The 14,081-nt window shown below is 44.1% G+C and overlaps 1 protein-coding gene across 1 annotated transcript in view; it reads left to right on the top strand.

The window, feature by feature from the left end:
* Positions 1-247: 247 nt before the first annotated feature.
* si:dkey-13n15.2 (protein transport protein Sec24C) overlaps positions 248-14,081 on the top strand; it is a 50,330-nt gene continuing 36,496 nt past the window's right edge. Inside the window, exons 1-7 of the mRNA XM_056287017.1 lie at positions 248-328; positions 818-1,073; positions 1,395-1,641; positions 2,290-2,348; positions 6,616-6,669; positions 6,986-7,097; positions 11,208-11,335. Coding sequence (XP_056142992.1) covers positions 879-1,073; positions 1,395-1,641; positions 2,290-2,348; positions 6,616-6,669; positions 6,986-7,097; positions 11,208-11,335 — 795 coding nt within the window. The 5' untranslated portion in view covers positions 248-328; positions 818-878. The remainder of the gene's footprint in view (positions 329-817; positions 1,074-1,394; positions 1,642-2,289; positions 2,349-6,615; positions 6,670-6,985; positions 7,098-11,207; positions 11,336-14,081) is intronic.

The raw sequence follows: 14,081 nt of genomic DNA, 5'->3' as shown, positions 1-14,081 counted from the left end.
GCTTGCAAAGACATCAGTGTTAGCCAGCTGGTGTGTAAAGTCAGGGCTAAGCCAGGTTCTATACTGTCTGTCAGACAAACATCAGGGCTAAAAAAAAAATCCCATGAGCGTGTAAGAGCAAATTTGTACGTACCAACAATTGAACGAGGCCCCAGGGCTCTGCCGTCTATGGACGGGCGCCCTGATGCGCTACGCTGCATCAGTTTTCTCCTCGGCGTTTGTTTCCACCCGGTGGCAAAACACCGTTGCATCCACGCCGAGACGGCGTCGTTGAAGATGGAGGAATGGGGTGTTTAAGAGCCAGTGGGATTCCAAAAGATATCTGAAGGTACTTCAGTATATTTTGTGTCGGAAGGCGATATTATGGTAGGCAAATAGACATTATTATTTAGTTTAGCGGGTCGGTCATTTATGTCCGTAAGCATCTCGAAGCTATACGACGTTCCCATCACAGTGGTGGCCGGCGGGGATGACAAACGATGCTGTCGTTGTAAATTCACAACTGGAATTAAAGCAGTGTGCGTTAAACTGACGGTAACACGGGTTATCCGTGGTTAGATGCAAAGGGCTTCGGCGTCGGGGCGCGACATGTGATCCTAGGTTGATCCTGTCGTGTTTCCCAACGTCACTCCAGGTAGTCCAAGTTAGTATCCAGGAAATAGGCTCAAGGGATAGTCCGTGAGGTCACAGTATCATCAACACTTCCAGCACAAAATAATCAAACAGCATCGATGTAACCATTTATTTAAAAAAAAGTAAGCTTACTTTAACATATCAATCAAGAGGAATTACATACGTTTATGTCTACATGTTTCAGCATGCCAGGATACCCCTCCCAAAGTGTTAAACGAGCCAGTGGGTGATTGAAATGAAGGACGATGGATGCCCCCACCGCAAATCAGAGTGAAACACCTCATCAATGGACCGGCCACAACGGGTGGACCACAGCTTTAACTCAAGAAACCCCCTACAACCCTCTACCCAGCTTTCAGCATCTCAGCCTGGGACCCAGCCAGAGACCTCCATGTGTTAACCTTCAGCCATTGAACCAGCCCCCACCGTCTCAGCATCACGTAGGCAATCAGAGAAAGTGCACCAGTTTATCATCCACATATCAATACAATGCATCTCATGTTAGCCATGACTCCCCATCCACCGCACTCTGTGCTAATGCTGTTAATGACAATGCAAAATTTGGTTCAAATGCTAACCAAAGTCCTCACATTTCACCTATGATACCATTTGCAGACCACTGGAAAAACATCCCTCCATATTCTCTTCCTCTTCCAAACCAAGGACTACAGACTAGTAAACCTCAATCCTTGTTGCTGTCTTCTTCCCCCAGCCCCTACAAACCAGTTTCCCCCCATGTTCAACCTCTGTACTCACCACAGGCTATATCAAATGCACTCCAACCACCATATGAAGAAGCTCTTCCAAATAGATCAACATCGATTGGACATTGCGTGAACCAGGGCCCACCAAGCACAACTCAGGCCGCTTTTGGGAATGAACATGCGGAATCTCCTCCACTCCCTTCTCCCCCTCTGGCTGGTGGTACTGGATATAACCCCAGCCACATTTCCCCCACCTCTCTTATCAAACAACAACCTCAGTGGACACTTCCACCAAACTACAGTGGTAAGACTTGAAATGACAACATTGTGAACAGTCACGCTGTCTTCTAGTTGCAGGCTGACTAGCCCACTGTGATAAAGTCACATGAAAAATAAATCTATCAAATCATAGGATGTGATGAAATCCTGCTAGTATTTACAGCTCACTTTTATACCCATATATATGGAAACCTGGTGCTAAGGAAGATGGTGTACTATTGTGTAGGTATGTAATATTTTGACTTGTGCAATAAGACCCAAAACACCTTCAGGTGGTGCAAAAGTAAATTCCACTGACAAAAGAGCCACCTATCCAAAGTATACTACAATTTTGCCCTGCCTTACAGTTAGCCAGGGACATCCCTACTGATGTCTGACAGATTCAATGTTAATGAAACAACTGATGGAGACGGTAGCACTTTGTTATTTGCGGGCCATGCTCATTGCAATACCCTATACAATGCATTGTGTGTTAGCCACATCATTCAGTGCACCGTATGCTAACACATCTGCATCAGAACACAACCACATGTTGTTTGAAGTGAGTGGTGTTAAGGAGTTTATATCTGCCAACTCTGCATTTGAGACCATGGCGTTTGTAGCTCTGTTGTGTTAGATCTGGCTGAACTTCACTGAAACATTTATTGACTGCCTTCTGCTTTCCTCTCCTCAGGTGTCGTTTCTGAGTCTTTTCCTTACAAAGAGTCAAAGCAGGATGGGGACATGATACCGGTGAGGAACATGATCACAGCCAAGGTTCATTACGTGGAATGACATATTGCCAGACCTACCTGGCGGGGGAATTGCAAACTTTAGTAATGATACAAAAGCAGCCGCTGCTGGGTTTAGACTGAACACAGCAATGTCCCTTTTGCAAGTGGACATCACTGCATGTACCTCTTACATAACAAGTTCAGTGAAGACAAAGAGAATAAATGATCAGCAAGAAGTTGTGATGCTTCAACATTTCTTTCTTTTTTCAACTTAAGATAGTCTCTACTAGATTTTTTGATTATGAAAAAACAGCCGGTAACATTTCAGCCTTCAGGAAATGTTTTGATCGAGAACAAAATCAAGAATGTTGCTATCAGTCTAATTACCACAACAATTTTGAATCATAATTCATTGCGAAATGCTGGTGACTTCTTCCATACTCATACAATTTGGGTTTTGAATTGGTATACCTTCACCTGACTCTCGTTCCCTGGCAGTGGTATAATGTTGCCACGTCTCAGTCTATCCATCCATCCATTATCCAAACCGCTCATCCTGCTGTCAGGGTCACGGGGATCATAATATCATAATACAACTTTGGTACTCAACGAGGGCAATCCACTTAGAGCCAGATTTCTCACGTTCATAAATATTTAATATCAATAAAATTAATTAAATAAATTGTAGTATATAATATTCTGATTGTGGCCATCCATCCATCCATTATCCAAACCGCTTATCCTGCTCTCAGGGATGCTGGAGCCTATCCCAGCAGTCATTGGGCGGCAGGCGGGGAGACACCCTGGACAGGCCGCTTTGTTACACCTATGAAGACTTAGAATTAATGCTGAATTCTCCTCATGATACAGCTTGTGCTGTCACTTACTCTTAAAATGTCGGCCCTGTGTGTTGTCGGCCCTGTGTGTTGTCGGCCCTGTGTGATGGCCTGGCAGCCTGTCTAGGGTGTCTCCCTGCCCGCCGCCCAGTGACTGCTGGGATAGGCTCCAGCATCCCTGAGAGCAGGATAAGCGGTTTGGATAATGGATGGATGGATGGCCACAATCAGAATATTATATACTACTATTTATTTAATTAATTTTATTGATATTAAATATTTATGAACGTGAGAAATCTGGCTCTAAGTGGATTGCCCTCGTTGAGTACCAAAGTTGTATTATGATATTATGTAACTTTAACATCTTAATGAAGGTGGGTTAGGGGACCTAAGGAATACCTCATCTGAATGACCAACATCTGTCTTTTGATGACCATGGCAAAAATCTGACTTATGATCTGCATATTTGATTTGGCAAAGATTTTACGCCGGATGCCCTCCGTGACGCAACCCTCCCCATTTATCCGGGCTTGGGACCGGCACTAAGAATACACTGGCTTGTGCATCCTCAGTGGCTGGGTTACGGAAATGGATGAGCCGCTGTGGCGACCCCTAACGGGAACAGCCGAAGATAGTAGTGGTAGTAGTAGAAGTAGTAGTGGTAGTAGTAGATGACCATGGCAAAAATACAATGTTAGAAAGGTTTGCCAACCCCTGGTCCAGGGGTCGGGAACCTTTTTGACTGGGAGAGCCATAAAAGCCAAATATTTCTAAATATATTTCATTGAGAGCCATATAGTATTTTTAACATATAATAAATTAAATATGTCTTACTTTTAATGCGACTTCTGGTGCTGCATGGTTTTGCTGATGGCCTTGTAGTCTGGTTCATACGTGGTGAGGTTGAGCTTCATGCAGGCGTTGAGGCTTCCATCAGTTAAACGTGAGCGTAGGTTGGTCTTAATGTTCCTCATATGCGAGAAAGACTGTTCACATGCATATGTAGAGCCAAACATGGTCAATACGGCAATACTTACACGCTGCATTGTGTGGTATGTCACAGGAAGCTCGTTCCAAGTTTTAAGAATCAGCTGGTCTTCAGGTTGAAGATTTTTAATTTCTGTCCACTTGTGTTCCCTCGCCAGCTCTGCTCGCTGTCGCGCAAGACTTTCCAACTCTCCATTAAGTGACTTGAACTTACTCATCCACATGTCTGATGCCTTCAGGTCAGCAACTTCCAGCTCAAAGTCTCCGATAGAGACCCCGGGGATGCATGTCAGGTCGATTTTGTCCACTGCACACTCATGTGGATGAGTGATGAACTTGAAAAGACCAGTGCGCGCACGAAATTCTCCAAAACGTGCTTTGAATGACTGCAGGAGATTGAACGTAAAGCCAGCTAGCTGCTGGAGATCCAGATGTTGAGTGGAGTCACTTGCTAAGCATATGCATCTCTAAATTGTTGCAGTCTTTCAAAGTGCAGAAGACGACCTGTTTCAATGTCCCTGAGAAAGACTTCCAGCTTGCTTTCAAATGCAAACACTGCTTGTTGAAGGGGTGAGATTGTATTTCCAATACCTTGCATTTTCACATTGAGCTGGTTCAGATGGCCAGTTATGTCCACGAGATAGTGAAACTGCAGGAGCCAGTCAGTGTTGTCTAGCTCAGGATGCTTGACGCCTTTCATTTCAAGAAAAGTCCGGATTTCACTAAGGCAAGCTGCAAAACGGCTGAGCACCTTCCCCCTTGACAACCAACGCACGTTGCTGTGTAAAAGCAGACCGGGATAATGATTCCCAACTTCTTCTAACAGAGCTTTAAACTGGCGATCATTTAAAGCTCGGGCAACAATAAAGTTGACCACTCGAATGACCAGAGACATCACCTCGCCAAGCTCCTGGCCACACGTCTGAGCGCAAAGCGCCTCCTGGTGCAGGATGCAATGAAAACTTAGGATGGCTCTCTTTTCATGTTCACGGAGAAGCGCTACAAATCCTTTGTTCTTCCCCAACATACAGGGTGCACCATCAGTACAGACAGAAATAAGTTTATCCATCGGTAGTTTTTTTTCTTTAGCAAACTCCATGAAAGACATGAATAAATCCTCTCCTCTTGTTGTCCCTTTCATTGGCAAAACAGCCAAGCTTTCCTCACGCAGTGTGTCACCTGCAGCATACCTGGCAATGATACTGCACTGAGATAGATGGCTAACGTCTGTTGACTCATCTAACGCGAGAGAAAAGTATGTCCCGGCGTTTATGTCCTTAATTTGTGTTCCTCGACTTGATTTGCCATCATGATGCTACGATCGTGCACAGTTCTTGCTGACAGGGGCGTGTCTTTTATTCGTTTGATTATCTTGTCTTTATTTGGGAAGTCATCAAACAGTTCATTGGCCACATCAAGCATGAATGTTTTGGCATACTCGCCATCTGTGAATGACTTTCCATTCCTTACTATTGCCAAAGCCCCCGCAAAGCTAGCGGAATTCCCGTCACCTTGCTTGGTCCACACACGTAGTTGCTGCTGACTCGTCTGCACTCTCCGCTGTAGCTCCTCGCATGCCCTTTTCCTGCTGTCCCCCGCTGGATATTTCGATGCAAATGAAGCATGGTGCGTATCGAAGTGCCGCTTTATATTTGACCGTTTCATCGATGCAATTTTATCATTGCATATTAGACATACCGCAGATCCTGCTCTCTCCACAAATGCAAATTCCTCTGTCCACGCAGCCTGGAATGCACGGTAATCATCGTCTTTTTTTCTTTTCGCCATCTTTTCCGTTACAAGGGTTGAAGCGGATAAACTAGTTGGCTATCTGATAAAATTGATTTCTTCACCTTTACAATGACCCGGACATGCTCGCGAGCCATTGGTTCCCGACCCGACCCACGGGTGACCCGTGACCCGTGAAATTTATCTTCAAAACTAATTTCTGTTTACTTTAAAATGACACAGTATTATTAAGAAATATCACAAGTATTTTAAAATCAGTTCCAAACTGATTTTTTTGAAAAAAAAATAATTTTCAACTCAAAATTGTCTGGGAGCCATATGCCGTCACCGGAAGAGCCATATATGGCTCGCGAGCCATAGGTTCCCGACCGCTGCCCTGGTCCAATCATGTATCCATACACAGCTTGTAGTCAGCCGACTAAAAGGAATGGTTCTTTTTCTCCAAAAGTGGATCTTTTTTATTTCGAGCAAAGGATACCTTATGCATGTGGAAGGATGGCCAAATAGTTGGTATTCAAACTAAAGAACATATGGTAGTGATAGGAGCTCATTTCATTCCTACGGTCACTGCTACTTCTTTCATTGAATACATTGATCAAACATTTTGGTTTAGGTCAACCCAAGCCCCCCCCCCCATGTCCCCCCATGTCCATATGAAATGTGAATTGTTAAGGTGTGCTTGTTTGTGGCTCAGTCATTGTATGTTCTCTGCAGTCACCCAACTCTGAGTCTCGCTATGGCCTGGACCCCAAGCTCCTGCCCAGCGCTGTGAGTCCTCCCCATTTACTCTCACACTTTGTTTTTCATTTTGATCTTCATCTCTTTTTTGCTTCCTTGTGTCAGTTCTTAGTGTATTACTACAATAATGCAGCATCCCCCATACAAAAAGATGTACTCGTTTTGCATTTTAAAGGCTGACATTCCACTTTCTCTCTCTCTGTCTGTCACTGTGTGTGTGTGTGTGTGTGTGTGTGTGTGTGTGTGTGTGTGTGTGTGTGTGTGTGTGTGTGTGTGTGTGTGTGTCTCTCTCTCTCTGTCTCTGTGTGTCTCTCTTTCTCTGTCCCTCTGTGTCTCTCTCTCTCAGGCGAAGGTCATAGAGGAGGACAGGTCAGAGTGGGAGGGCAGGGTCTTTGTGTCGGAGCCCGGCTCCCCCCTCCCTCCTCTGGCAACCACTTCCTGTATTATAGAGGATAGAGGTACACACATATACACACACACACAGCTGTTGGTGTGCTGCTCAGGATTCCCACAAACTGGGTTTGGTATGGTGCGGTCTAGGGGCTAGAGAGTTTGGGCTGGGTTCTTTCTGGTAAGATGTTAAAACCTGGCTGCGTGTAACCCCTAGCTAGAGTACAAAAGATAGTTTCCTCTTAAAGGATTTGTAAAATCAAGTCCAAAATATTTATTTTTGTTTTAATATGTTTTTTTCTCTGTGCACACAAATAAACGAAACCCCGCCATGTCATCACTTCGTAGGACAAAGCTGGCTGAAAGATGGCAGATGGTTCACAAATTCCCCATTATTGATATTTTGCCATTTGAAAAGGGATCTGTGTTTGGGTTAAATCACCCACTGATTTTGTTTTATGAGTCAACGCCGTCACAGGAAATGTGTAGCAGTAAATGTGCTGACAAGAGTGATGTTGCTAAGCTGGCGTTGTTTCAAAATTCATACGCATGCTGTCAAAAATGGCAGTAAACTCACTGGGGGGGAAAATCAGTGGGTGGTTTTTCCCTTTGTCAGCTGCAGATCTTACTTGAAGTGACTTGTGTTTTTCCCTAGTAAAACAATAATGGAGAGGGGTTTGGGACAGTGAGCCATCTGCCACCTTGTGACTACTGCATGTTACTACAAAATGAGGTCAGACTGGACAATTCTATTGCCGACAAAACCAAACTCCTAAACGTCTCACACACGCCCACACACTCTCTCTCTTTCTCTCTCTTTCTCTCTCTTTCTCTCTCTTTCTCTCTCTCTCTCTCTCTCTCTCTCTCTCTCTCTCTCTCTCTCTCTCTATCTCTCTATTATCACACTGGCCAAAAACCCCGCTACCATCCGTCTTTTGGGGTCAGTGTAAAAGGGTACAGTCGGCATTCACTCCCGGGTCACATGACTCTGCAGTAGACGCGGGTATATATCGGCTCCGCCTCCGATCGGCATTGACGTAAACGCGACACCCGCGTGGACGCGCTAATTTGCGCGACGACGTAGCGCCATGGTCCGCGCGTCATAAAATCGCGCCGGCAACTGGGGAAAAACATTTATTGTTTGTGGGTACAGGGTTCAAGCAGCGCTCGAACATCGTTCAGTCTGCGTTGAGTTTGTATGGTTTGAAAGAGAGACTGAAGTACAAGATATAAAAAAGTAACGTTAACCACCGTCTCTCTGGCTTCCGTGCTGCTTTCTGCTGTTTACTTCCCCATTTTCCGGCACGTTCGTGACATGACGAACGTCATGGCGTCAAAGATGACGCTGCAGAAGGAAAAAAGAAAGAAAGGCTAACTCGTCTGCTGGCAGTCACACCCGGGTCTACTGGCACTGTGAAAGGGGCCAATTGCCTATTTTTCGCGGGTTTACCTGCATTTAAAAACCCTGCTTAATTGTAGCGAATTCGGGGGGGCAGTGCGGGAACCGCCACAGCCGGGATGCGAACCCGTGTCTCCCACTCCGCAAGCGACAACGTTAACCAGTCGACTAAAGGGTCCGACCTGTTAGTCAAGGACCAACGTGTCTACTCATCCGTGCACGTTACATTATACACGCTAGTTTTGGTGTAAAAAGGGTATAAGATAATAACCGGTCTCTTCCATCCTGCCTTACCAGGTGTCATCACCAGAGCTGTGACGCATGTAGTGCTTACAAGACTACATGACGTTCTGGTTCGCCACAGCAGCTTTACTAGGCACTCTTCCCTCCGGCCTTACATACATGACCCCCACGTTCAAAGGGCCAGACTCCAACAAGACATTTTGCTGCCTCTGCGAAAGGGGCACTGAACAAACTTCCCCTGTGATCCACTTGTGACAAAAGCCGCTTTCAGACACCCAGTCCATACCATCATCAGCATGATCTGTACTGCATGGTTTTCACCTAGTGGTTTCCCCTGTTCACACATACCGCTTCCATCTGCTGGATTCACGGACAGCGCCCTCTGTCTCGTCCCCCCGCTTGTGTAGGGTGTCTATTATATCATAAACTATAGCATCTCTAGCTCTTAAGTTTTATTTATTCATTCATTTATTTGTTTGTTTATGTATTTTATTTTTTCAGCATCCTCGATTTTTCGTATAACTCTCCCACATAGCTGCCTGTTGATTTCCTCCTCTACACCAACTGAACAAAGCTGTCTTATTTCTAGGTGGGTCCATTCTCCAGACATTTTAAATATGCTCTTACTTTTACAGGTTTACACACATATACCTCACACGTCACACTTCAGCCTGCCGTGGACAGCTGGTAGATACAGTCCCTGTGTGTGACTCATTTCCTGCTTGAAAAGTGTGTTAATATCATAATCTGACAGCTTTTCTTCACACTGCTATCACACTACAACTACTATAAAACTGTTTCCTTCACACTACTATCTATTTTGTTCACACTACCTTCACACTACTACTACTATAAAACTTTTGTTCACACTACTATCACACTACTATAAAACTACTTTGTTCACACTACTATCACACTAGTACTACTATAAAACTATTTTCTTCACACTACTATCACACTACTACTACTGTAAAACTATTTTGTTCACACTACTGTCACACTACTACTACTATAAAAATATTTTCTTCACACTACTATCACACTACTACTACTATAAAACTACTTTGTTCACACTATCACTACTACTACTATAAAACTATTTTCTTCACACTACTATCACACTACTACTACTATAAAACTACTTTGTTCACACTATCACTACTACTACTATAAAACTATTTTCTTCACACTAATATCACACTACTACTACTATAAAACTACTTTGTTCACACTATCACACTGCTACTACTATAAAACTATTTTCTTCACACTGCTATCACACTACTACTACTATAAAACTTTTCTTCACACTACTATCACACTACTACTACTGTAAAACTATTTTCTTCACACTACTATCACACTACTACTACTATAAAACTACTTTGTTCACACTACTGTCACACTACTACTACTGTAAAACTATTTTGTTCACACTACTGTCACACTACTACTACTGTAAAACTATTTTGTTCACACTACTATCACACTACTACTACTATAAAACTACTTTGTTCACACTACTATCACACTAGTACTACTATAAAACTATTTTCTTCACACTACTATCACACTACTACTACTATAAAACTATTTTCTTCACACTACTACTACTATAAAACTATTTTCTTCACACTACTATCACACTACTACTACTATAAAACTCCTTTGTTCATACTACTATCACACTACTACTACTACTGTAAAACTATTTTGTTCACACTACTGTCACACTACTACTACTATAAAACTACTTTGTTCACACTATCACACTACTACTACTATAAAACTACTTTGTTCACACTATCACACTACTACTACTACTATAAAACTATTTTGTTCACACTGCTATCACACTACTACTACTATAAAACTATTTTGTTCACACTGCTATCACACTACTACTACTATAAAACTATTTTCTTCACACCACTATCACGCTAGTACTACTATAAAACTATTTTCTTCACACTGCTATCACGCTACTACTACTATAAAACTATTTTGTTCACACTACTATCACACTACTACTACTATAAAGCTATTTTGTTCACACTACTATCACACCACTACTACTATAAAACTGCTTTGTTCACACTACTATCTATTTTGTTCACACTATTATCACACTACTACTACTATAAAACTATTTTCTTCACATTGCTATCGTTTGGTAATTTTTCTTTAAACGTCACTAGGTTGCGAGGCAGCAAAATGCTGACACAATTTTTACGGAGTGTAAACTCTGGCTGATGTTCATACATGAACCTGCTGTGTAAAGCTGAGAGAACGTTTAGTTTTTCCTCTTCTGCTTGTCCATCTGTTTTCCAACTTATCCAGTCATTTCACTGCTGTTGACTCTAGTTTCCTCTTTGTCTCTTTTTGTCAGTTGTCCTAAGTTGTTGTGTTTGTAGATTATTATCGAAGACTCGGGAGTGTGTCCCTGCTGCTGTGAGTATAGTAATAGTGTGTGTTTCTTCACATGAAGCAGACCTGTGCATGTGACCTGTGTCTTTGTCTTTTTGTTCAACTCCAGGTAATGCGAGTCCCTGTTTTCTGCGGTCCACGTCCTACTGTGTGCCGTGTGAGGGCCAGGCCGCCTCGCTCAGCCACCTGCCCTTAGGAGCACTGGCCACCCCCTTGGCAAGACCGGCCGCCGGACAGGTTGGTGCTCTCAAACACACGCTCTGCACTCTGCATATTTGAATGAAGATTGAATCATCAGGAATCAGGAAAATTTATTTGTCATTTAATTTCATGCACTTGCGTACATGAAATGAAATGAAATATTGTTTCCCCCAGCCCACAGCAGTGCAACACAAAGACAAAAACACATCCAAACGGCAAGAACACACATATCCAAACTACAAAAATACATACAGTGCATCCGGAAAGTATTCACACCCCTTCACTTTCCCCACATTTTGTTATGTTACAGCCTTATTCCAAAATGGATTAAATTCCTTTTTTTTTTCTCATCAATCTACATACAGTACCCCATAATGACAAAGCAAAAAAGGTTTTGTAGAAATTTTTGTAAATTTATTAAAAATATAAAACTGAAATATGGCATGTACATAAGTATTCACACCCTTTACTCGGTACTTGGTTGAGGCACCCTTGGCAGCGATTACAGCCTCAAGTCTTCTTGGGTGTGAAACTACAAGCTTGGCACACCTATATTTGGGGTATTTCTCCCATTCTTCTCTGCAGATTCTCTCGAGCTCTGTAAGGTTAGATGGGGAGCGTCGCTGCACAGCTATTTTCAGGTCTTTCCAGAGATGTTCAATGGGTTTCAAGTCTGGGCGCTGGCTGGGCCACTCAAGGACATTCACAGACTTGTCCCGAAGCCATTCCTTCGTTGTCTTGGCTGTGTGCTTAGGGTCGTTGTTGTGTTGAAAGGTAAACCTTCGCCCCAGTCTGAGGTCCTGAGCGCCCTGGAGCAGGTTTTCATCAAGGATCTCTCTGTACTTTGCTCCATTCATCTTTCCCTCGATCCTGACTAGTCTCCCAGTTCCTGCCGCTGAAGAACACCCCCACAGCATGATGCTGTCACCACAATGCTTCACTGTAGGGATGGTATTAGCAAGGTGATGAGAGGTGCCTGGTTTCCTCCAGACGTGACGTTTGGCGATCAGGCCAAAGAGTTCAATCTTGGTTTCATCAGACCAGAGAATCTTGTTTCTCATCGTCCGAGAGCCCTTTAGGTGCTTTCTGGCAAACTCCAAGCGGGCTGTCATGTGCCTTTTACTGAGCAGAGGCTTCCGTCTGGCCACTCTACCATAAAGGCCTGATTGGTGGAGTGCTGCAGAGGTGGTTGTCCTTCTGGAAGGTTCTCCCATCTCCACAGAGGAACGCTGGAGCTCTGTCAGAGTGACCATCGGGTTCTTGGTCACCTCCCTGACCAAGGCCCTTCTCCCCCGATTGCTCCGTTTGGCTGGGCGGCCAGCTCTAGGAAGAGTCCTGGTGGATCCAAACTTCTTCCATTTACGAATGATGGAGACCACTGTGCTCTTCGGGACCTTCAAAGCTGTAGAAATTTTTTTGTACTCTTCCCCAGATCAGTGCTTCGATACAATCCTGTCTCAGAGGTCCACAGACAATCCCTTTGACTTCTTGGCTTGGTTTCTGCTCTGACATGCACTGTCAACAGTGGGACCTTATATAGACAGGTGTGTGCCTTTCCAAATCATGTCCAATCAGTTGAATTTACTACAGGTGGACTCTAAACAAGATGTAGAAACATCTCAAGGATGATCAGTGGAAACAGGATGAACTTGAGCTCAATTTTGAGTGTCATAGCAAAGGGTATGAATTCTTATGTACATGCAATATTTCAGTTTTTTATTTTTAATAATTTTGCAAAAATTTCTACAAAACCTTTTTCACTTTGTCATTATGGGGTATTGTGTGTAGATTGATGAGAAAAAAAATGAATTTAATCCATTTTGGAATAAGGCTGTAACATAACAAAATGTGGGGAAAGTTAAGGGGTGTGAATACTTTCCGGATGCACTGTATATCCAACATATCAAAAAAAAGATTCACTGTCCGAGAGAGCGAATGCCAGGATGACTGTAGGAACTCCTGGTCTGCATGGGCTAGCAGTTAGCTTAGCCTGCCCCGCTTCCACGTCCTGTCAGACTGCCCTCGGTGTTTCCTCCTCGGGCGCAGCTCCAAGCAGGGCCGTGGTCCCTGGGCCCACCGAACGCAGCAGACCAGGCTTCCCTGGCCGATCCAACACCAGCTGTCCCAGCCAGCACCTTTGACACACCTCCCCGCACTCCACATGACCGCCCTCGGTGTTATCCGAACTACCAGTCTGCATGGGCTAGCAGTTAGCTTAGCCTGCCCCGCTTCCGCGTCCTGTCGGACCACCCTAGGTGTTTCCTCTTCGGGCGCAGCTCCAGGCAGGGCCATGGTCCCTTCGACCACAGGACGCAGCAGACCAAGCTCTCCCTGCCGATCCAGCGCCAGCTCTCCCAGCCATCAAACAAAGACACAAACTTAGATGCAGACGTGGACAAAGATACTGCATGGACGGTACTGGCTGAGGCCGCCACAAACGTAAGTTCGCGCCACCACCTTCCCACACCGCTACTGGGTGAGGCCGCTGAGAACGTGAATTCGCACTGCCATCTTCCCACACTGGAAGCGGAAATCATGGACAAAGAGAGGCTTTGAAATACAGTTTATTTAGTAAATTAGCTTTTTTTTATATCTTATTTTCCCACCTCTTCCCCCCTAGGTTGGGCAGTATAACAGTAATAGGTTATTGTGGGGGTATTTAAAAATGGCGCTGGTATCCATTTCAACTCCAACAAAAAGTTTCTGCGCCACGTCCATCTAATAAAGTGTAGGCTAACTGTTTGTCCATTCGCAGTTTCTAACAGGGCACTGTCTAGCCAGT

The sequence above is a fragment of the Lampris incognitus genome, chromosome 1 (genome assembly GCF_029633865.1).
Source record: "Lampris incognitus isolate fLamInc1 chromosome 1, fLamInc1.hap2, whole genome shotgun sequence".
NCBI classification, from domain to species: Eukaryota; Metazoa; Chordata; class Actinopteri; order Lampriformes; family Lampridae; genus Lampris; species Lampris incognitus.
The sequence above is the reverse complement of the archived record's forward strand: the minus strand, read 5'-3'. Positions and strand labels throughout refer to the sequence as shown.